Source organism: Thrips palmi, unplaced genomic scaffold, assembly GCF_012932325.1.
Source record: "Thrips palmi isolate BJ-2018 unplaced genomic scaffold, TpBJ-2018v1 HiC_scaffold_4, whole genome shotgun sequence".
In the NCBI taxonomy this organism is placed as follows: Eukaryota; Metazoa; Arthropoda; class Insecta; order Thysanoptera; family Thripidae; genus Thrips; species Thrips palmi.
The window spans coordinates 10,007,277-10,030,663 of record NW_023144631.1 but is presented as its reverse complement, the minus strand read 5'-3'; the positions used below and the strand labels follow the sequence as shown (position 1 = coordinate 10,030,663).

The 23,387-nt window shown below is 61.8% G+C and overlaps 2 protein-coding genes across 2 annotated transcripts in view; one reads left to right on the top strand and one right to left on the bottom strand.

Annotated features, from left to right (window-relative positions):
• LOC117649610 (disintegrin and metalloproteinase domain-containing protein 10) overlaps positions 1-18,330 on the top strand; it is a 51,904-nt gene extending 33,574 nt beyond the window's left edge. Inside the window, exons 2-13 of the mRNA XM_034392505.1 lie at positions 9,530-9,743; positions 10,827-10,945; positions 12,263-12,521; positions 12,654-14,220; positions 14,297-14,424; positions 14,497-14,611; positions 14,698-14,832; positions 15,357-15,596; positions 15,880-16,200; positions 16,279-16,429; positions 18,150-18,242; positions 18,326-18,330. Of these exons, the coding sequence (XP_034248396.1) occupies positions 9,530-9,743; positions 10,827-10,945; positions 12,263-12,521; positions 12,654-14,220; positions 14,297-14,424; positions 14,497-14,611; positions 14,698-14,832; positions 15,357-15,596; positions 15,880-16,200; positions 16,279-16,429; positions 18,150-18,242; positions 18,326-18,330 (3,347 nt within the window). The remainder of the gene's footprint in view (positions 1-9,529; positions 9,744-10,826; positions 10,946-12,262; positions 12,522-12,653; positions 14,221-14,296; positions 14,425-14,496; positions 14,612-14,697; positions 14,833-15,356; positions 15,597-15,879; positions 16,201-16,278; positions 16,430-18,149; positions 18,243-18,325) is intronic.
• Positions 18,331-19,006: 676 nt separating this feature from the next.
• Positions 19,007-22,462, bottom strand: LOC117649416 (tenascin-like). Its single transcript, XM_034392198.1, has 7 exons — positions 22,288-22,462; positions 22,101-22,209; positions 21,811-22,035; positions 21,332-21,733; positions 20,836-21,251; positions 20,524-20,755; positions 19,007-20,440 (listed from the first exon to the last, which is right to left on the bottom strand). Exons 1-7 carry the CDS (start codon positions 22,443-22,445, stop codon positions 20,237-20,239), a joined length of 1,746 nt encoding a protein of 581 aa, XP_034248089.1. The 5' UTR covers positions 22,446-22,462; the 3' UTR covers positions 19,007-20,236.
• Between the last annotated feature and the right edge of the window lie 925 nt (positions 22,463-23,387).

Below are 23,387 nucleotides of genomic sequence, written 5' to 3'. Positions count from 1 at the left end.
TCACTTTCCGACATTCTCTGGCGTTCGATAGAGGCGCTGGACCGTGAGCCGCGCGGTGGCCGCGTGGGTTGAGGCGGCGGTTTCTAAAGCTAAAGCACCCGCGTTCCAATACCGCCGTATATTTTCCCGTCGTTTTTGCCCCCTCCCCTCCCCATTTCCCGGCGTGCCGAGCCGCGCGGCGGATCAAATTGTGGCCCTCCTTCCTCATTTGGCAGATGGTACCACTGCGGGAGAGCGGGCCGAGGCCGCGCTGGGGACTAGAGAGCGCGCGGCGGAGCGGCGGAGCGGCGGGGCCACAAACTTTGCCGGTCGCTCTGTCTGTCCCCGCTGCGGCCTCTCGCTCCCTCTCGCTCGCTCTCGCCATCCAGCGGCAGCGGGGCACACGTGCGCGACTTTGTGCGAACGACAGCGGCGGCCATCTGACACAGCCTCCTTGGCTTGGCTTCGCGCGGCGCGGCACGACACGGCGATAGTTGGCTGAATAATGAATATGCATCCATCGGCGGAGGGGACGTGTACGCGGCGCGGCACGGCACGGCCCTGACGTGTCGCTGGACGGTTATTTTGCCGTAAATCCGGGTTTTATCGTCCGTGCGCGGACCGGGGGGGGGGAAGCACGGCAGTTGGCTGTAGTGGGGCGGCGGGTGGCGCCCGCATTCTTCTCTGGAGACATATTCGGATTACACGGAAATTTGGCGAGGCGTCCCGGCCAATGCGCCCCACACCACGAAGCGGCGGACGCGCCCAGCGCCCCGCGCCCCACGCCCCGCCCTGTCACACGGACGACCCAGTTAAGCGCCTGCCAAGTGCGGGGTAGGCAAACCCGCCACGCTTGTGTGCGCGGCGGTACAGTCCGTCCGCAAGGCGCCTGCCAAGTGCGGGGTAGGCAAACCCGCCACGCTTGTGTGCGCGGCGGTACAGTCCGTCCGCAAGGCGCCTGCCAAGTGCGGGGTAGGCAAACCCGCCACGCTTGTGTGCGCGGCGGTACAGTCCGTCCGCAAGGCGCCTGCCAAGTGCGGGGTAGGCAAACCCGCCACGCTTGTGTGCGCGGCGGTACAGTCCACCCGCAAGGCGCCCGGACCGTCCGCCACATGTTCCGGACGGCGCACTGGCGCACTCCAAGCATGCAAAGCAGGCGGGGGCGCGGCGCGCAGCGGGCGTGGGCACGCATTAGAATGGCCGCTTCTTTTCCGAGGAGCCGGCGGCGAGGGCCGCTTGATTCTGTTTGCCTGTTTCCAATTAGGTTTGTGATCGGTTCATGTCGTGCGCCGTGCCGTGCGCCGAGCGCCGAGCCTCGTGCCTCGTGGAACTGGAAGGTCGCCGTCGCTCCCTCCAAAGTGAGAGGGGCCCCGCAGTAAACAACTTGTGCTTGTTTTGGAAGTCGTGCGTCTGCTTTGAGGAGGCCGGGCGCGCTGTCTCTCCTGTCCGCCCCTTCTAGGAGGGACTGTACTCGGTCCGAGAAAGATTCCGAGGACGTCGCCGACGTGCGGCCGTTGGCGGTAATTCGGCCAAGTTTGCTCCGGGCCTTATCTGCGTCTCCAACGACCTGCACTCGGTGTTGCGCCGTGCCCGCCGTGCTCGCCGCCACCATCCACGCCGTGTTGTGCATTACGAGGCGGGCGGGTCGCCGGGTACATTCGGAGGCAAAAGTGAGGCCCGCTGCCGCGCCGCTGTTTGACGAGGGTTCCGAAGGGACAACGTGTGATGCATGGCAAGTCCGGTCCGCCCGTCTGCCTGCGGCGGTGGCGGTGTCGGCCTTCGCGTCGGGCTGGGCGGCATGGCGGCGTGCAGGTGCCGGCTGACGGGCCAAACTCCCACGGCGGCCCGGGGGCCTATAGGGGCCGACGGGGGAATCTGAAGACCTGACAGGGCGGTACATCACCGCGGCGCCACCTTCTCGTGTCACGTGACTCCCCCCTCCCCCTCCCCCGGCCTTTGAAGGCTCCCCAGCTCCCCAGCTGATTGCGGGCGAGTCGCAATGAGGGCGAGGGGCATTTTTGGCGGCAGCGGCGGCAGCCTCCCCGCGGCGCGGCGGAGCGTGGCGGAGCGCGGCCCAGCGGCCTCCCCCTGTTTGCGGCCCAGCTTGTGGCGGAGTGGGATTGGTTTGCCCTTTCACCTACGGGCCGCTTCGCCCTTGAGGGGCCCTTGGGGGGCCCTTGGGCGGCCCTCGGGCGGCCCTTGGGGGAGAGCTTGACGGGTTTCTTGGAGAGGCACTGGAGGGGGTTCTCTGGACCAGCGGCCCACGCCGCGCCGCGGCTCTGCGCTCGTCCCTGTAATTTCATCCACTCAGTGAAAGGGATGTATGGCTTTTCCCCCTCCCCCTCCCCGCCCCTCATTTTTCCGCCGTCTTGCCGGTGGACGGAGCCGACGGTGCCGACGGTGCGGACGCTGGGCTCAATATTGCGCAGGTGGAGTGGGTCAGCGCGGTGGTGCTGGTCGCCACGCCTGGCCGCGCCGTGCCGTGGCCTGCCGTGCCACGCCGTGCCCTGCCACGCCGTGCCGTGCAGTGCCACGCCCTGTGAGGGCGGGCGGAAGCTAGATCGATATCGGCGACCATGTGTCACTCCCGCCGGTGCTGCTGGAACTGCTGGAAGGAGGAAGAGAGAGGAGAAGAGGAAGAAGAGGACGCAGCGAACCGCCAGCAGAGGCGCGGGTTCAAAAGCGGACGGGACGGGAGCCACCAGCACTGCTTCGCGCGGGACGCAGTTTTGCAAACATCGTTTTCACCCACGTCGCGTCAACTCGATGAACGAAACTCAAAATTTGGTTTCCGGCCGAACCTGGCCAAGTGCTCATAGGGAAGTTTTCATTGAAGCGCCGGAACCGAGGAAGTACTCAACGTCCTGGTATTCTTAAGGCCCTTCTCTTTTCTGCCCCGCCTCGGAAACGCTCTCTAACCACAACTAGTTTGGGAGCACCAGTCTCGCAAAGTTGGTCAAAATGTGATTATAGGCCCGACCTATTTTTCCCTCGATTTTTCCTCAAATGACGCTAGCCGCCCAGAACCAGATCTCAAACCGACAAGGGCGAACGCATTCGTCATAATTCCACCATTATTTCGTGGTCGTTGGGCGGTCGATTTGTCACACCTAGGGCGACAACAGCAGTGCGCTATCTCGTGCTACTCGGACAGCGGAATCGATTCTTGGCCAAACATTTCCCGGCCGCAGTGTCTGCTGGTCGGCCGGTCTGCTGGAGCCGCGTCCGCGTCGGAAGGACGAATGGACGGACGGACAAAAGGCGGTTCCTCGATTCCGCGACTCCCGGCGAAGGCAGCTTTTGTTGTGGCGGTGCAGCTCCGCGGTGCTCCGAACAGGTCCGAGTCGTTTGTCGTTTCCGGCTCCTTCGCGTTGGTGCTCGCCGCGTCCGCGACTCCGCGGGGGCGGCCGGGGCGGCCGGGGCAATGGGTGACCCCCGCCGTGCCGCGGCCTTGCCTCGCCTTGGTGCACGCAAAGCGCGCAGTGCACAAAACATGACTGCGAAGCGGTGCATGCGTCTCTCTCGCACTCGTGGGGCGCCGCGCCGCGTGGCGGTGCGAGAGAGACGGAGCGACGAAGCGCTCGGAATGAATCGGGGCGGCCGCGCGTGCGACGTGAAAATAACGACTGACCTGCCTCATCGGCCGCAGCTCGCAACGAGCAGGGCAACAAACCGTTGGCGGCCAAGCGGCACGCGCTGGTCGACGCGACGCGCCCTCTTTCAATTTCCTTCAGACACTCCACCCGCCGCCGTTGGCTGCCGTGCAATCGCTTTGAAAGCACAACATTTTTCTTGGCCCGCCGCCCGGCGCGCCCCGCCCGCGAGGATTGGTGGTGATAACCGCATGTCGGCCTGGCCGCCGCCCCAAGCCGCCGCCTCCGCCGCCCCCCAGCGCCCAGCCGTCACGCCGCGCCACGGCGGCGGCGGTATGATGACGCAGTTCTTCCGCCTGTTTTTGTCACCGTCGCTCGCCGCAAATTTCCCTGGGCGCCGCCACCGCCGCCGCCGCGCGCTGCTACCTTGTCCCGCAGCCCCGCATCCATCCTGCCCCGGAAAGGGGCCGGGCCCCCGTCAGTGCCGTCCCCCGCGGAGCCCCGCGCAGCCGGATGGCGGTTGCCTTACCCGGGGCCGCGGGGGCGGGGGCCTCGCGAGGGCCCCGTCGACGAGCACCCACCACCGCGACCGCGGCTCCGGCGGGGCCGCCGGCGCCGGCTCGCGCGCGCAGCCGGTCTGATGTCTGACTAAAACCGGCGCCGAGTTAAAATTCAATTAGTTGCCGAGACTTTCCGGGGCACGGCGAGGCGCGGCACAGCCCCACCGGAGCAGCGCCGGAGTCGAGAGGGTGTGCTGCGCAGTGCTGCGGTCGGCGCGGCGCGGCCATCTCCCTAACCAGCAAACGATTGCACTTCTTCCTGAGATAGCGAGCGCGGCGGCGGGCGGGGCCCGCGGGGAGGGGGGGGGGAGGTCGGGGGGGACTCCCTTTATCCCTTGCCGGAGTCGTTAGGGAGTGCCGACTCTGTCCTCTCTCATCGTGATAAAATGGGCGAGGGGTGGGGGAAGGATCGAAACTCGATCTAGCTGCGCAGGACGCGCAGGACCTTGAGTACGCTGTGTTCATTACCTGCCCGGGCCAGCCCCCTCTCTCTCCGTCTCTCTCTCGCTTGCTCGCGCGCGCGCTCGCGTCACAGGATCCTTGTCGATAAAAACACAGCGAGGGCCTTTAATGGTTTCCTTAGCCTAAACTGGATACTACCGTCGAGTACTTCCCAATGAACCGTGCATCTGCTGCAGTCCGGACGGAAACGGCCAACGCCGTTGTCGCGCGTACACTGTGATGCGCGTCCCCCGAGGCTTCGCCGGGCCGGGCGGCCGCGTGCCGGAGTCCACCAGCGTGGCCTCTTTGATGATCTAGCGCATGTCACCCGATGGGAAAAAAGAAGGCCTGCTTTGACCAGGGCGGCATTATCATACAAGGGCTGTGTCGCTGTCTCTCTCACAACATGGGCCTTTGGCGGCGCGGGGCGCGGCGTGCCCGGCCTGCCCTTCTCCCGTGGGCCCCCAGGGCCCCGCGGCCCCACTATATACAGCCTCCCTTTTACCTTCCAGCCTTCCAGCGGGGCAGCAGGGCGTGATGTGGCGACCCTTCGACCCTTGTTGTCGCGGACGCGGCGCGGACAGCGCCGTGTATGTGGGGGAAACAGAGCAGCACTGTGAGAAAAAACGACAGTGAACGCTGTTCATTTTCATGCATCCTTTACCGCGTTTCAGGGACACTGTGTGACGTCGTTGTGACCGAAAACTTTTTTCTCACAGCCACCAGAGTGACTCTCTCTGGTCGCGACGTGGAGATGCGGCGGCGCGGACTTGGTGCTGGTCGTCACAGAGGGGAAGTGCGCCGGCCTTGCCCGGCCTTGCCGACGTCCTGCTCGGCCTCGCCGCGGCCGCCGCCGGCCGCACGCCGTGCTCCTCGCGGGGCATGACTTTAATTGTGCCGCCACGCCTCCGGGGTCCTTGGCGCCCTTGACCATCACCGCAACGGCGGCACGCCGCCGGGCCGGCACCAGGAGGAAAAAAGGGGGGGGGCGTTTCGAGTGTAGGCCCCGCGGACCGCGCGCCGCGCCGTGAAAGGTGTTTGGGGAAATTGGGTGTCGGAGTGGCGGCCCTGCACGACGACACTGCACGCGCCAAACCGCGCCGTGCCTCTGCGGGGCTTCTGTCGTGCCCGCCCTCTTTCCTCCTTCCCCACGGCCTGCGGGGCGGGGCGGGGCGGGGCGGGGCGGGGCGGGGCGGGGCGGGGCCCCCCTGGGCTGGCCAGGGTCCACCTCGGTGACACGTCGACGCACGGCCCGGCCCGGCGAAGGGTGGGGAGGGTCTCCCAGGATGGCTATCTGAATCGGCACGCCCCTCCCCGCCCGCCCCCACGGCCCCCGGCACTGTGGCGTGCAGGGGCGGCGAAATGGTGGAGTGGGGGAGGGGGAGTGCTGCTCTGCCTACTAACGCGATTAGGCCTAAGACTGTGAGGGCGCCGAGGGCTTGGCCCCCTTAGTGCAGCCCTCCTCATCACCCTGCTGGGGCCTCTCCGTCTGCCCCTCTCTCTCGCTCTTGGTCAAACAAGATCCTGAGTGTTGTTATTGCCCGGCGGCGGCGGCGAGCAACGGTCTTGGTGTCCTGTTTCGAGTATAGAAAATATTTCGGCTCGACCAAAAAAGACATGCTTCGGGGATCGGAATCGAGCTGGCTGAGGACCCTGTGCATTTGTCCGTCGAGCCACGGAAGTAGGTCAGTCCGCCCAGTGTGCCCGTCGCCGTTTTGGTGTTCCAGTGGACGCGTCACGGGCCGTGACGCCGCAAAATGTGTCGCGGATTTCGGTATCGAACCCGGGGCCCCGCCTTCCGGTGGCAACGTCGGCCGGAATGTGTGGCACTTTGGCCGACCGCTGCGGCGCTTCATGACGGGCATGAAGATGACGACGCTCTTGTCGAGGAAGAACGCTGTCAACAACGCCGCCCTCGAGGCGCGCGGGGCGGCGCGGGCTGAGCACCGCCGTGTGCGCTATCTGGCTCTGCAGGAGGACGCGGCGGCAGCAGCGGCGGCACTATGGTGCCTCGAACTTTGAATGAAACGCTCTATTTATGCCCCAGAGCGGCGCAGCGGCGCAGCGGAGCAGCGGGGTGGGCTGGCCTAGGGTTTATCATTACGCGCCCCATCCCCGTCGCCGCGGCGCCGCCATCGGGGACACTGAATCCTCATCCCCGCCGCGCCCCGCCGCGCCGCGCCCCGCCAGGCCGCGCTGCTCTGCTTATCGGCCTGCTCGGCCTGCTCGGCTGCTCCTTTCGCCGCTTGTTGTCGGCTGGCGCGCTGCTCTCGGCTGCTCGCTGGCCGACAACTTCGGTTCGTCCTCGCCGTGCCCTACCGCTGAACCTACACTGTACGTGTGCGGCACTGCGGCTCATCGGGGAATCCGGGTCGAAATTACGACGCGGAGGGGGCGGGGGAGGAAAAAGGGTACCGGGGCGCGCACGCCCCGCACGCCGGGCCGGGCCGGGGGAGGGTATCATTACATTATGTATTTCTGGGGCGCGTCACATAAATGATATTCGGAACGTGGCGGGGTGTGGTGGGGCGCGCCGGCCTTGGGCCCGGCCTGGCTTTGGTCCTCGTCTTGCCAGCCTCCGGCCCCGCCCCGCCCCGCCCCGCCCCGCCACGACAAGGTGCTCCGCAGGTGAGGCGAGGCAGAGTGTAATCGGATTCTACTCCTCCAACAACAATGTATACCGCAGCCCCGCCCAGGTCGCTCTTTCCCCGTCATCTTTTGCCCTCTGTCTCCTTGTTCCTTTCTCGCCGTCCGTCTGTCTGTTCGCCTGTCTGTCTGCCTGACTGTCTGTCTGCCGACCGCAGAGCGCACTCTGCATCCGAGGGCCCCGCCGCGCAGAGCGCCTCCATCCGGCCCAGGGCGGCGCAGGACTGCGGCCGGAGCCCCACGGCTGTTAGAGAGACAGCCAGACAGAGAAAAAGAAAAGGAGCACCAATTTTCCAGGCGTTAGTGAGAAGCGCGTGCGTGCGCTCCGCTGAAAGCCAGCTGCACAAGGATGTCATGCGTCAGCATTCGAATTTTCCACCCCAGCATATTTCCGTGTGTGGGTGTGTGCGGCGTGTCGCGCTGTGTGAGTTGGGCGTGCCGACAGACTGTCGCTGCCTCCACCCCGACCATGCGGTCCGGCCCGTGAGGACCGCCCCGCCGCCCCGGCCGAGCTGTCAACCAAACCCCGAGCAGACATCCCTCCCAGCAAGTAGTTGGCCCGGCGCCGACCCGCGCCCGCCGCCCGCCGCAGCCCCCGTCCCGGGTGCCCAGCCAGCCCGGGGCCCGGCCACACAACCCTTTTAGTCATGCACCTGCCTCTCACCCGCACGTCTCGCCCACTGTGGAAATGTCTGCCAAGTTGGGTCCCAGGCGAGGCGAGGTCCCAGGTGCCGGAGACGCCGCCACTAAGGAGCGTGTGCCTGGCCGAGTTGAACGGGCAGCTGCCCTGATCAGTCGGCGCGTTCCACTTAACGGCCGCTTCGATCGTTGGAGTGGATATTTTGTGACTAGCGATAAGAGGCGCGGCTGGCCTGGTCGGATATTGGAGCTCGGCCCACCCGAGCCTTGCGCACGGCCCAAGGTGTGAGGAAGCTCGCGTCACGTCCACCTGGCCGGCCTTCTTTACGGCCTGGGCGAGGCGGGGCCCCGGACGAGGCCTGGACGCGACGCCTTGTCCAGTACATCGTGGCCGGAAGCCACTATATTGCCAGTAAATACAACATCGGTGGCGTAGCCCCCCCCCCCTCTTTCACCCGCCCCTGCTACGCCGCTGGACTATCGACCCGTCGCGCCGCGCTGTCTTTTCTCAAACGCCTCTTTCTTTTCTTGTTTAGGAAATGGGGGAGGTTTCATGTTTGCAATATTAATGCCCGCGCTCCAGCGATGATTGATTGCAAAGTGGGCGAGAGGCTGGGAGGGGGAGGGGGGGCGTCTCAACGTCTGTTTTAACTTTGACTGCCGGGGGTGGGACGCGGAGGGCCTGGGACGCACTTTCTATTTCTATTTCGGCGTCCTTGTCGCTCGGGGCCACTGCTCTTTCTCTCTTTCTCCCTCTTCTGGCGTGGCCTTCTGCCGGCCTTGCGTTACACTGTATTTGCCGGAGTGTTTTTGCCGGTGGCGGTGGCGGCGCGGCGTGCGAGCGGAGTGCGAATCGAGACAAACTTTGGTCCCGAAATTGGAGACCCCATTTCCTGAGCGTGCGTTGTCGGTCTTGGTCCGTCTGGAGCCCGATGCCAGCCAGCCTGCCTGCCTGCCTGCCTGCCTGCTTGGTTGGCCTGGCGTAACTTTTAAGTGGCCGCACTTCTCCTACTGGCGTCGTCTCCGTCGTCTTGGTCGTCGTCTCGGTCCTCGCCCGGCCTCCTCCTGCTTGTCCGGGAAGGAACCGTCCAAGCGGGTCTAAAGCGGCCAATGCAGGCGAGTCCCCGTGGGGCCGAGTCGGGCCGAGTCGCCGAGTCTGGGTCCGCCTCTGCCTCCGCGTCTCCGCCAGTCTCCGCGTCCCTCAAAGCGGCTCGCCGGCTCGCCTATGAACAGGAAGAAGTGCGCCCAATCAGGCCGAGGGCCTGGCCGGGGGCCTGCAGGGTTCCCTCCTGCTGCCGCCCCCAGCCGCCTCCAGCCTCCGGCCGCCCCACGCCGTCGTGCTGCGGGGGGCGGCCGCGCCAGGCCAGCGGCTTCAGCTCCAACTTTATTTATGTGGGTCTTGGAGGCGGCGGCAGCGCGGGCAGTAAATAGCAATCGTCCGGCTGTGACAGCGGCCTTCCCCGCCGCGCCCCGCGCCGCCCCGCCGCGCCCCGCCTCCCCTTGACCTAGGCCCAGTGACACACTGCGGCGGCTAATTAGAAGAGCTCCGTGCCCCGCACAGTCCAGGGCCCCCTTGGGGAGGCTTCAACTGTTTTTCAACTTTTTTGTTTCTGAAAAACATGGCGTGTTTGTTGCAACGTTTGACGTGTTTTTTTTCTTTTTTGCCCGCAGGGATGCCACTGGGTGACATGATCCGGTACTCGGAGCCGGCACGCTACGACGCCCACGCCCTGCGCGTCCAGCACCGCCGCCTCCGACGCAGCCTGCTGACACGGCCCTCGGCGCAGCGGCCGCCCCCGAACCACGACCCCGGGGGCGGCACCGGGGGCGGCACCGGGGGCGGCGACGGAAACCACCTCACGCTCAACTTCACGGCGCACCACCGGTCAGTAAGAAGGGGGCCAAGGGGCGCTGCTGTGCGGAAAATGGGGAAGCCGGCAGGCTGTGTCCGCAAACAGCGGTCTCGTCGCTCTGTCTCTCTCGCACCCGCTGACTCTCGGGGCATCCAGGGGGGGTGCGAGAGAGACAGGACTCGCGGAATCGCTCTGCAGCGAGGCGGGGAGTGGGGAGCATTAGGGCGGGCGGCAACGGAATGGAGGCCGGCGGCAAGTGCAGTGCAGCGTGCTCTCACCTGCCAGGGGAAAAGGGGAGGGGAGGGGAGGGGGATCTTGGCTCGGCTCCCTCGCCGCCTCTAGCCGCCTCGCGCAGCCATGGCGCAGCCGAGGAGGAATGCTAATTTTCATTTACAAATCATCCTCCTTCGCCTTTGCCTTTTCTTTCCGCCGACGACAGGCATTGTGTGCACGACCCTCGTCTTCTTATTCTCGGAGTCAGCACACACACGCACACACACACACACGCAAGGTGCGCGAGGCGCCGCCGTGCGCGTGTGTGTATGCAGTGTATAAAATACATGCCGGGGTTAATGTTAAAAGGAAAGCCTGCCCTGTGAGGCTGGCGCCGAGGCTGGCGCGCTGGCGCCGGGCTGGCTGCCGGGGATTGAGGTGAGCGAGGACGGCGAGGGGCCCGGCCAGGCCCGGGGGTGCTTTCGTCGCTCTGTCTCTCTCGCGCTCGTGGGGCATCCCGTCCGCGTGCGAGAGAGACAGAGCGACTGGGTCGCACGGAATCAGCCCGCCGCGCGGGGCTGCCCTGGTTAAGAAGGGTGGGACTGCGCGGGGCGGGGTGGGGCGGGGCGGGCGGGGCGGGGCGGGGCGGGGCGACCGCGAGAGTTGTTGTGCGTTTAGTTTAAAAGGCAAAGGAGGGGCTGAGCCGCGCTGGCTGGGAGAAGATGAGATTACTGCGTCCTCTAATGGGCCGTGCGTGCATGAGCACGGCACTGTATGCGTGCGTGTGTGTATGTGTGTGTGTGTATGTGTGTGTGTAGGTGTGTGTGCGCGGCTCTGCTCCCCTTGCAGGCGGGCAAGGCGGGCTGGAGCAGTTGAGCTAACGAACGTGATCTTGTTTGCAGGGACTTTCGGCTGCACCTGAGGCCCGACACCTCGGTCTTCGCGGACGACGTGGCATTCGAGGGTCCTCACGGCGCGCTGCACTACGACACCACCAGGGCCTTCACCGGCACGCTCGAAGGTATTTACTCATTCATTCATCCCGTCCTTTTCGCCCTTCTTTCCCGCTTTCAGAATGTTTCTCTGGGAAAGGGGGAGGGTGGGGAGTGAGGGCGGGGCTTAATTAGACTTTTCACCTCGGCGGCTGGAAGGCTGGAAGCCTTGCTGGAAGCACGGCACTGGTAAATTAGGCACACCTCGCGGAAAACGCGCGGGGCGCGGCCAAAGGCCTCGGCCAAAGGAAACAATATCGACCTGTTTTTTGCCTTTGTTGTGCGTGCTGTTGCGCTCCAGCTCGGATCGGCCTCCCCCGGGACGGTTTCCAGCCCTCATTGTGTGCCGAGTGGCGGAGGCGCGGAGGCGCGGAGGCCAGGACTGCCTGGGCGAGGCCAGGGCGAGGCCGGGGCCAAACATTTCCTCTGATGCGAATCGCTTTTGTTTGTATTACGCGCTCATTTTGGTGGCTCGGCTTGACTGGGCTGCTCTTGCTTGCCCAACGCCACGGCCTAAGGCTGCCTCAGGTGCCCAAGGCACGAAGCCTAAACGGCCGGGGCGGGCACGGCGAGCACGGCGAGCGGAGCGGCCACCTATACCTTTGCTATATTTCCTCCTCGGCACCAGGCCACGCCGCCCCACGTCCTTCGCCCTTTTAAAAGGTCTTTCAGCAGCGTCGCTCTTTGAGGCCCTTGTTCTCAATGAGGCTTTGCTTGGCCACGGCTGGCTCGGCTCAGCTCGGCTCAGCTCGGCGCCGTGCCCGACTGGCGGCCACGCCCGACGGGTGGCCACGTGGCCCACGGCGCCCCGGCATGCCGACGACCCTCTTCGGCATCGTTAGCGGCCGGCGTCGTTTCATAAAGGGATTTTCGGGGCTGTTTTCAATTCGGCAGTCGTCGCGCCGCGTCTTTTCGTCGCGTCTTTTCGACGCCCCTACTCGCATTCTTCGGCCTCGCGCCGCGCTGCATCGTTTTTTCTTTTCCCCGCCCTCGTGTTTATTTTTCGTTATTGTTGTTCGGGGGCTGGCAAACGAACCGGTGAGCAGCCAGCAGGCATAACGAGCAGAACGCCAAGACGCGCGGCCGGAGCGCGAATCCGCGTGGAACGAGCAAGGCCGTGGAGATGAAAGCCTCACTGGAAAACCGCGGGGTGGGTCTGGGCCGCCTGCGCAGTAGGCACGCCCGCCGAACACCGCTGTGGTGCGGGTTGGCCCACCCTCGAGTTCGCAGGCGCGCTGCCGGCCGCCTGGGAGGTAGGCACGCCCGCCGAACACCGCTGTGGTGCGGGTTGGCCCACCCTCGAGTTCGCAGGCGCCCTCCTGACCCCCATCATCTCTCTGTTCCAGGCGAGGACGACACGCTGGTGCAGGGCGTGGTGACGGCGGACGGCCTGTTCGACGGCTCCATCCTGACGCCGTCCGAGGAGTACTACGTGGAGCCGGCGGCGCGCTACCTGCGCGAGGCGCCGTTCCACAGCGTCATCTACCGCTCCTCGGACGTGGCCGGCGTGGCGGACGGCGGCTGCGCGTCGCAGCGCCTGCACGAGCGGCGCACGCGGGACCGGCGGGACGCGCGGAGCGGGCGCCGGGAGCGCGTCAAGCGGTGGTGGGTGCCCACCGCGCGGCCCGCCACGCGCCACCGCGGCCGCCACTCCAAGGCCCACGACGCCGCCACCGAGCCGCCCGAGCCGCCGGACTTGGACTACTCGGATGGCGGCGGGCTGGGCCTGGACCGCAGCGAGGAGAGCTTCGGCGACCTGAGCGCACACGAGCCCGCGCGGCCGCGACAGTACCCGCGACCCGAACCGCCACCACCCACCGCCGCCAAGCCCGCCGACGCGGAGCGCGAGCCGTCCTCGCTGGAGGACTACAGCGAGCCCTACAACACGTACAGCCTGAACAAGCCGCACAGCAGCAAGGGACAGGGCCTCGGCCACGGCCTCGGCCACGGCCTGGGGACCGGCCTCGACACGCAGCCCCCGGACAACTCGGTGCGGGTGCCCGTCAAGGGGGAGAACGCGACAGGACGGTCGCTCGAGTCCAAGACCGCCCTGCCGGAGAACGTGGGCAAGATCGTGCTCTACAACCACACGATCCTGATCCGGCCCAAGCTGGGGCCCGGCGGCGAGGAGGAGACGGTTGACGTGGAGCACACGGACAACCTGGCCGGCAAGGAGCCGCAGGTGATCCCCTACTCCAAGGTGCTGTCGGGCTACTACCTGCCCGAGGACGACCCGCGCCATTTCAACAAGCGCGCCACGGCCGTGGACCCCAAGAAGACGACGTGCATGCTGTACCTGCAGGCCGACCACCTGTTCTACCAGAAGTACGGCACGGAGGAGGCCTGCATCGAGGTGATGACGCGCCACGTGCAGCGCGTCAACGCCATCTACCGCTCCACCGACTTCAACCAGGACGGCAAGCCGGACAACATCAGCTTCATGATCAAGCGCATCAAGGTGCACTCGACGGACGCGCTCAACGACCCGTCGTACCGCTTCCCGGACAACTACGGCGTCGAGAAGTTCCTGGAGCTGTTCTCGGAGGAGGACTACGACGCCTTCTGCCTGGCCTACATGTTCACGTACCGCGACTTCGAGATGGGCACGCTGGGGCTGGCGTGGACGGGCGACCTGAAGAACGCGGGCGGCGTCTGCGAGAAGAACGGCCACTACCGCGGCAGCCTCAAGTCGCTCAACACGGGCATCGTGACGCTGCTCAACTACGGCAAGCACGTGCCGCCCGCCGTGTCGCACGTGACGCTGGCGCACGAGATCGGCCACAACTTCGGCTCGCCGCACGACCCCGAGCTGTGCACGCCGGGCGGCGAGGACGGCAACTTCATCATGTTCGCGCGCGCCACCTCGGGCGACAAGAAGAACAACAACCACTTCTCGCCGTGCTCGCTCAACAGCATCAACCCCGTGCTGAACGCCAAGGCGCGCAGCGCCAAGGGCTGCTTCACGGAGCCGCAGACGGCCATCTGCGGCAACGGCGTGGTGGAGCCGGGCGAGGAGTGCGACTGCGGCTGGGAGGAGGACTGCCGCGACAAGTGCTGCTACCCGCAGCGCCGCTACCCGCCGCCGGGGGAGCCGCCCTGCCGCCTCACGCCGCGCAGCCTGTGCAGCCCCTCGCAGGGCCCCTGCTGCACCGCCGAGTGCGGGCTGCGCTTCGGCGACAAGTGCCGCGACGACAACGGCTGCCGCGACTCGAGCTTCTGCGACGGCCGCGGCCCGCACTGCCCGCCCTCCGTCAACAAGCCCAACAAGACCATCTGCAACGACGAGTTCGTCTGCTTCATGGGGGTGAGTCATGCATCCCGGCTCTTCGGCCGCGGTTCCGTTGACGAGCTTGTCCTTGACGTTGCTTCTTGTCCCGCAGGAGTGCACCGGGTCCATCTGCCTGGCGTACGGCCTGGAGTCCTGCCAGTGCATCCCCGGGCCCACCGACCCGCCCACCAAGGCGTGCGAGCTGTGCTGCAAGCAGCCCGGCGACTCCAACCCTTGCCTGTGAGTGTTTGTCTCAGTGTCTCATGGACGCCCTTCTGCCAACGCCCTTCTTGACTCGTTCCCTGTTTGCAGATCGTCGTTTCTGTGGAACTCTGTTCCGTACGATGTACCTGATATGTTCTCCAAGCCCGGTACTCCTTGCAACGATTACAATGGCTACTGTGATGTCTTCCAAAAATGTAGAGAGGTAAGAGTTCTCTCTATTCTCCAGCCAATCTCACGCACGCCGCTCCGTAGCGTTGCAAGTTCAGGACTCACTCCCTATTTTTCCAGGTCGACCCGTCGGGACCACTCGCCACTCTCCGAAAACTGCTTCTGTCGGAGGAGAGTATAGCTAGTTTCAAGAAATGGGTGTCGGACAATTGGTACTTCGTGGTGCTCATCGGCGTCGTTTCCCTAATCATCCTGGTGCGTATTCCACCCCAATTTTGGATGGCAAATTGCTGCTCCTTCCAACTTTTTTCTTTACATTATTTGGTGGGTTTTTCATTTTTTCGCCATGTTTTTTTTATCAGTTTTGTTTAGTAACTGCATGACTTTTTTTGTTTCTTCCTATTTTGCGGTTTTGTGCCATGATAACAGCGAAACCGTCCCCGCGGAGGTCCGCTGGGTGAGCAAGTGCCCCCAAACGCCCCCTGCTTCCCCGTGGCTTCAGGCTTCTTCAGGCCACGCCACCCGCGCGGCAGCGCGGCCTAGCCACGTGTTTTCTGAGACCGGCACGCGCGGCCCCTACCTCCCGCTATTCGCTTTCATGCACGACCTCGTCTTCCTAATTAAGCATAAAGGCGGAATATTTTTACGAGTTCCCTTTTACGAGTTCCCTTTCATATCTTTTCACATCTCGGCAGACCTCGCCTTCAAACTGAGTAGGATGTTTCCGTTTTCGTCGTCCTCCGCAGCCTGGCCCTACTGACCGTGTCTCTGCTCCGCAGGTTTTGAGCGCAAAGTTCCTGGCGAAGCGTCCCGACGCCAAGCTGCTGGCCGTCACCATCATCCACAGCTCGACCACGGAGACGGTGCGGCTGCCGGGGGAGGGCCCGGGGGGCGGTGCCGGGGGCGTGGGGGCGCAGCCGACCATCGTGCACCCGGCGGCGGCGCGCAAGCTGCCGTTCAAGCGGCGCGTCCGGCTGGACCGGCGACGACGCAAGGACGGCCGCAACAAGACTGCGCCGGCGCCAAACACCGCGCCGACGACGGGGCCAATCACCGCGACGACCGCGGCGACGGCCGCGCCACTGCCCAGCGCGCCGCCGCTGCGGCCCCAGCAGCCGGCCAGTAGCGGCGCGGAGGCGGGCGCCATCGCCACCGCGCTCAGCAACGCCATCTCGGGGCGCAGCAAGAAGGCCAAGAAGGTGAGCTGGCCGCCCTGGCCGCCCTGGCGCACCGCATCCCTGTGAGTGTGGAGCTGCCGCGGTGTAAGCGTGCCGTTCTAACTCCTGCTTGTTCCCGTTCCAGGCCGCGACCCAGGGGACCCAGGGCGCTGCTGCCGGCGAGGCCGAGGCGGGTGAGTCGGCGCCGCACTCGCCGCGCAAGTCGTCCTCGAGGCGGCCCGGCCCCAGCACCAAGCTCAACGTGAAGAAGGCGGCCAAGCGCGCCAAGAAGGAGGTGATCGACTACAGCGCCAAGCAGAGCCCCAGCTGCAGCGACCAGGACAAGGTGCTCGGCGGCAGCAGCCCGCTCGCCCTCACGCCCAGCGACGACCCCATGGGCAAGGTGCAGAACTGGCTGCTCAGCTCGCAGCTGCAGCAGCGGCCGGACGTGGAGGCCCCCGTGCAGGCCGGCGTGCAGGCCGCCCCCGCCGCGGCCAAGGCCGTGCCGGCCGTGCCCACGGAGCACCGGCGCAGCCTGGTGCAGCCCACGGGCCGGCTGGACGCGGACCGGGTGCGGCTGCAGGTGCTCTACAAGACGCCCTTCAAGTTCCGCCTCAAGCTGAAGGGCTCCGGGCCCTCCGGCGTCACGACCAAGCTCAGTGCGGACCGCGTGCGCAAGCTGCCCCCCACCCCCAGCGCGGCCCCCGCGGCCGCCCCCGAGGAGGGGGCGGGCAGGAAGGTGGTGGGCGGCATCGCCGGGCCGCGGACGGCCATGCTGGTACGGACTAGAGAGTCGACGAGAGAGTCGAGTAGTGGCAACCACCACCGCAAGTCCCGCAGAAAGGACGACAAGGAGAGGGGCGAGGCCGTCGCGGCCGTCGCGGCGCCACCCCAACCCGGGGACTGCCCCGCCACGCCCCCGAGGGACAGGGACGACATCGACTCCAACATGCACACGGTGCCGTCCGACCTGGAGGGGCTGCTGGCCGAGGTGGCCACCCCCAAGGCCGCCCCCAAGGCTGCCCCCAAGGCCGCCCCCAAGGCCGCCCCCAAGGCGTCCTCCAGCGCCAAGCGAGCGTGAGCACAACCGCGGCCGGGCCTCGTGCCTGGCTGGCCTGGCCGCAGGGACGGTCAGCCCCACGATGTGTAGAATGAAGCCCTTCGCCCCCTCGTGCCGTTTTGGCGGTGGCTGTACATGTGCTTCACAGCGAACCCGACAAAATACCCTGAACCGCGTTTTCGAACTATTGTGTGTGTCTGTGTGTGACTGAGTGTGTGTTGTCAGATTCCAAATTTTTACTATCTCTATTCTTATAAAAATAAACAATTTATTTACTAATGAGACATGATCATCCAGTCGATGTTTCAAACAGATTGATCTGTGTTATATTGTGAGGCAGAGGTTACCATGTGATATTTGAAAGCCTATTCAGTCGATCGAATAATGGAGTAACAGTGTGAGAAGGATACGGTTTAATGTATTATTCTCTCTTAGCTGTAAGGCAGCTGAGGCCAAACTTTACTTGTATGTAGTATCGTCCTAACTTTGACTGATCTATTATGTTGAATCTGGGCTAAATCAAGTTCCCAGCACAAGAAATTTCCATTTGCATGACTATGTGCAATATTTTATCCTCCTCCTCCCACTTTCCCCTCTTCCCCACTTTTCCCTCGCCACTTATCAGAGTGAGGTTTTCTGAAAAACAATAATGGTTCATTCATGTGTTCATTCAAAAATATCAGTGCTGTTCACACGTATTACTTATTCTATAGTTGCATGATCATTGTGTGCATTATTTAGGTAAATAATAATTATCACCATTTCGTTTCATTGCAAATTGTAAAACAGCTTTTGTCCCCCCTTTTTGTGTGTTTGTTTCTCTATGTCAAGCGGACACATTTCTTATTGTGATAAGGACCGTCTGGTCTGATGCTCTCGTGTTACATTCCTCTTAAGCATTCCATTTTCTGTTGGCTCGCTCTCTAACACAATTTTAGAGCAATAGATTGTACTTAACTACCTCATGTAAGAAATTCTTTGGTGCAAACCTGCGCTTCAAGTTTAAATGACACCACACAGCGTGTTCTTTTGGATGGTTGTAAAATGGATCCTAAAGTAGCTAGAAGATGCATCTGAATATGTGTTCAATATTCTTCCCCATTATTTTATTATCATACTCCCCACTTTCGAGTCGTTCTTTCTTAACTCGAATATCTATTGTTGACTGGGGCAACTATGTTGATTGAGCTTGGTTGGCTTTTGTCATCTGCTTTACGCAATCAACACTTCACTTTAAAAGTGCCAATAATTTTTTCTGTTTCAATTTAGAGAGTGTGCAGAGATTTATGCTTGTTGGCAGAGTCCATAGTGCCAAAGTTCCCTTTTAATTCAGTCTCAAAAAGTCTTTGTTGCAGTACATATTATGTTTCTTTCCATTCTAATCTTCTGCATGTGCCCTTTAACATTTAGAAGATTTAAGTCAAGTCAAAAGAACTTAGGGGATGCTGGTACTTCAAGTGTGTTGTGTTTGCCGACTCCGAATAGTATTTGAGTGTATTCTGTTTGTGATATTAGTTTTTCTCATTTTAAGACTAATTTTTTTATGTTATTTTTAATATTATTTATGAAATGACTAGCTTAAGGAATGAATTGTGACATGTGTATAAATACCATCTGGAGGTCATACTCCTATTGAAATGCTCAAAATTTGATGTAGATACAATCATAGTTTCAAGTCTGTGTGTGCGTCTCAATTTTGAGCTTTTCTTTCATGTTGTTAACATTCTGATTTCATTCATTGTTCTGTTCAGCCATTTAAGAACTATTTGTAGCATACTTCTCATTATCAGACTGAGGTGTCTCTTTTTCCATCCGAATGTCTTAATATTTTTGGGGAGCATAGTACAGTGAAGTACAGTGAACAGTTTTAAGATTGTATCCTCTTATATTTGTGCTTTTATGATTTTTCTCCCCAAAAGTTATTACTTGTAAGTGGTTCAGCTTTTTATGAATCTGGTATTTACGTCTTTTAAAAACAAAATTGCACTGCCTTATGTTTATGCGTGTGTGTATGATGGAAATTTTTCTCTGCTTAAGAAAACTGCCAAAGCATACACTCATCAAATCAATTTTAAAAGGCCTTCTTCAATGTGTGACAATATTGCCATCAAAGATGACTAGCTCTCTGCTTCACTTTTCTTGGATTTCTTCGTAGCTATTTAAGTTTTGATGTTCATTCAATGCAACAACTCTTGGAATGAAGTAAAGTATAATAATTTAAGGAAGCTGCTGTGCCTTTAATACAGTTTGAGTATGATAATTTTAGCTTGTGAAGCAGAACGCAGTTTGTCATATGCCAGTGAACCAATTCATGTTCCGTCTGTTTCTTGAGTTTTTTTTTTATGAATGAATTTAGGTTTATCTCTCTTACTACTGATATTCAAAGTATTTTTGTAAAAGCTAGTATTGAAATTGAAATTTCTTGAGGGTCGTGCACATCACACTGTAGACCCTGGATATCATTCAGATTTATCATTGATTGGACAGTGTTGTGTAAATAGTATTCTCCTCCATATCTCAATTTATTCATCAAATCAATTCATCTGATTTTTCCTGTCTTTTTCTGTTGAATTTTTTTCTATTGTCTGGAAATTTTCAAAGGAACAAATTAATTAATGGTAGACAATGCTTCTGCACCATGCCATAGTGTCCCATAGAGTTGGTTGTAAATCCATAATAAACTAAGGACAGGGAGTACATGGTTTATATGTATTGCCTTTCAATAGGAATACTTCTTGTGGCTTTCATTGTCTCTTAAGTTTGAGTGAATGTTTGCAGATTGGTTTAGTTTCTAGGAAACTTCTTTGTACCGAGTGAATAGTTTGGAATTTTCTGTTAAGATTCCTGCCAAATCAGTGCCAATTCATTACAATGTCATAATCAAGTAATAACTGGCTTTTGATGTGGGTTAATCGTAGGATTACTGAAAGAACACTGGCAAAGTGCCAAATCATAATTTTGTAGATGCAATCTTGTTTTTGAATTTTTTTTAAAATTGTGAAACCTGAGGGGAAAATTTAAGACTTTTGTTACATGGCTTGAAAATTTTTCTTAAATGAAGTCAATTACATGACTCAAAACTTATAAAGCTCTAGATAATGTAGTTTTTCTTTCCTGTCGCAAGTTTAAAAAAAAATGTGTATGTAATTTATCATTTTAGTCATCTGAACTGTACAATGAATTTTGTATCGGAGTGTTTACACAATATACAATGGATGGTTTTTAATTTATATAGTGATATTTTGATGAAACCTGGTTTTCGTCTCTAACTCAGAATAACATACGATCTCACCTTCTCCGAAATGTGAGGTTTGTGACATACCTCTGTGTACTACAGTAACAAATTTGTAATTTACAAAAACCTGTACACTTTTAAGGCAAAAAAAGTAACTGTGTTATTGTACCTTTGCGTCTCTTATTATTCCCCGAGAAAGCCACTGCCCTACAGCGGCACACACTTGCCCTTGCTGTTCTTGTCCTTCTTGAAGCCCGCCTTGCAGAGGCACAGCTCGGGCGCGGAGCAGACGCCGTTCTCGCAGGCGCTGCTGCACTTGGGCACGCACACGTTGGGGGCGCCGCTGCCCTTCTGGTAGCCCGCGCGGCAGGTGCACGTGTCGGGGCCCGTGCAGTCCGCGTTGAAGCAGCCCTGGCGGCAGTAAAAGAAAACACACAGTGTCGACGACAAAGAAAAAGGGACGTTTCCGTTGACGGCTGACGCTGCGCACTTACCTGCGAGCAACCGGCTTCGCACCGACCCAGGGGCGACTTCTTGAAGCCCTCGTGGCAGACGCAGTCGTCCGGGCCGCGGCACACGCCGTTGGGGCAGCCGTCCAGGCAGTCCGAGATGCAGGTGCGGCCGCGCGGGTCGTTGGCGTCGCGCCGGAAGCCCTGGCGGCAGCCGCACACCCCCGGGGCCACGCAGTCGCCGTTGACGCAGCCCTCGGGGCACAGCGGGATGCACCTGCAGCAGGGCCAGTCGGTCAGTCTCGCCACAACCCTGCGACGGAAACGACTCTCGGAATCAGTCCGCTGAACACTGACTTGTTGCCCGCGAGGGAGGTGGGGTCCTTGCGGAAGCCCTGGTTGCAGGTGCACTCGTTGGGGCCGGTGCAGTTGGCGTTGACGCACTGCTCGGTGCACACGGGCTTGCAGCCCTTGCCCGGCTCAACCACGAAGCCCGCGCCGCAGGAGCACTGGCCCGGCGCCACGCAGCGCCCCTTGCCGCAGCCGCCGGGGCAGAAGGGGATGCAGCGCGACCCGGTCTCGTCCTGGGGGTCCTTGACGTAGCCCTGGTGGCAGGTGCAGCGGCCGGACTGCAGGCAGTCCCCGTTGACGCAGCCGTGCTCACAGTGCGCCACGCAGAGCCCCGTGGCCGCCCCCGTCGCGTCCTTCGTCATGGTGAAGCCCTGCCTGCACGTGCACGTGTCCGGGGCCGTGCAGTCGCCGTTCACGCAGCCCTGGAACATGAACAGGGCGGCGCTCTGTCTCTCTCGCACTCATGGGGTGTTCCGAGGGGGTGCGAGAGAGACGGCGATACCTTGGCGCACTTGGGCACGCAGCGGCGCCGCAGCTCGTCCTTGGGGTCGTGCTCGTGGCCGGGCAGGCAGGTACACGTGTTGGGGGCCGTGCAGCGCGCGTTGGAGCCGCAGCCGTCGCGGCACTGGGACTCGCACGCGTTGGGGATGTCGCGGATCTTGGTGTGGCCCGGGTGGCAGGTGCACGTGTTGGGGGCCGTGCAGTCCGCGTTGAGGCAGCCGCCCTTGCAGGACGGCACGCAGCGCGAGAACACGTCCTTGACGAAGCCCTCGTTGCACGCGCACGTCCCCGGCGCCGTGCAGTTGCCGGCCACGCAGCCTCCCTCGCAGTGTGGCGCGCACAGGCGGCCGTCGTCCGTCGCGCGGAAGCCCTCGGCGCACTTGCAGACGCCGCCAGCGCACACCTGGCACAAAAAAAGGGCATGACCCGCGGAGACTCGAACCCGAGTCCTGGAACTCCACTACGTCGTACGCAACGCACCCCGTTGAGGCAGCTGTGCGGGCAAGTGTCGACGCAGTTGCCGGCCAGGTCGTGCACCTTGTCGCCCAGGCAGCTGCACACGCCTGGCGAGGTGCAGTTGCTGCCGACCGGGCAGCCCTTGGGGCACTGGGGCTCGCAGCGGCCGTAGCGGCCCTTGGCGTAGCCCTCGCAGCACCGCCGCACCTCCACCAGGTCCAGCAACGCGCCCCCCTGCGCGCCGCCGGTCTGCAAGGGTAACATCAGGTTATCTGAGTCCCTCGACAGCATCCGCGAGCACTCCCCGCACCCACCTTGTTGCTGGCCAGCGCGGCGCGCGCGAGGCTGGAGGCGTTGAGGGCCGCCGTCACGTTGGCCGCGAGCCGGGCCGCCGTCGTACCGTTGCCCGTCGCGTTCGGGTTCCTGCCGTCATTCAATAAGGACTTTAGCACAGACAAAATAAAAATTCAAGTGGGGTAGCGCGCGAGCGTCGTGCCGTACTTCTCCAGCGTGATGCAGATGCCGGGCGGCAGGTTGGCGTCGTGGCGGATCGCGCCGATGGGGGGCGGCAGCGTGGGGTAGATCCCCGCCGCCCCCGCCGCCGCCACCAGGAGCGCCGCCCCCAAGGCGGCCCCGACGGGATGCGAATGCCAGGACATGTCGGCAGCGAGTGTCCTGTCTGGAGGCGGTGGCGGTACTCGGGCACCGCGGGTCCAGGATCCATGGCGCGGGTGGCTGGCTATCGCGACTCTTCTGGGCCGCGGGGGCGAGGAGGCGGGGGGATTCTGCTGCTCGCTGGCTGGCGAGCGATTCCGGACGACCGATTCATTGCTCTATCTCTGTCGCACTCATGGAGCGTCGCGTAGCGGTGCGAGAGAGACAGAGCGACGAAGCGATCCTTCGGAATCGCCCGGCTGCTTCGGCTTCCATGAGCGATACGACGCCAGCTCTTGGAGGCCGAGGTCAGCGGGTCACGACGCCAGTGGAAAACACGCTGTCATTCCCCCGCAACGGAGGCATGAGGTCAGCCCGCCGAGCCTGGAGTCGTCGCGGTGATGTCACACCGCACGCACTTCAGTCTAGCCAACACCAATTTAAAATTCGGATAGTTAATATTTGGCGCTTGTGCGTGTGTGCTGGGCCATATTGGCGGCCTTGTGGGCGAGTATAGTGGGAGTGGGCGAATAGCGATAAGCCGCCAGTCAGCGCCTGCATCAAACGCTCCAGCAGTCGCGCGCGTGTGTATGTGTGTGTGAGGGGAGGGGAAGCTGCATTACACTGTGCGTGGCGGCAAAGACAGACCGAGAGAGAGAGCACGGAGAGAGCTGCACCACCGGGGCGCCGGTGTCGGCTGGGACAGGGCTCGGTATTGTTGGCGCGGTCCCCGCTGGGCCCCGCCGAGCCCCGCGGCCACAGTGCCATTGTAAGCGTGTCTCCAAGTGACCGGCCGGCCGGCCTCACTCACCGCCTCAGCCTCACCCGGGACAGTCGGGCCGCCCCAGCTCCCCCAACACCCCCAGCACCCCCAGCACCCCGCCACCCTCGGCGATGCCGCCCCGCCGCAAGGCCGCGCAGGCCGCCGCGGCCACGCCCGGCATCAT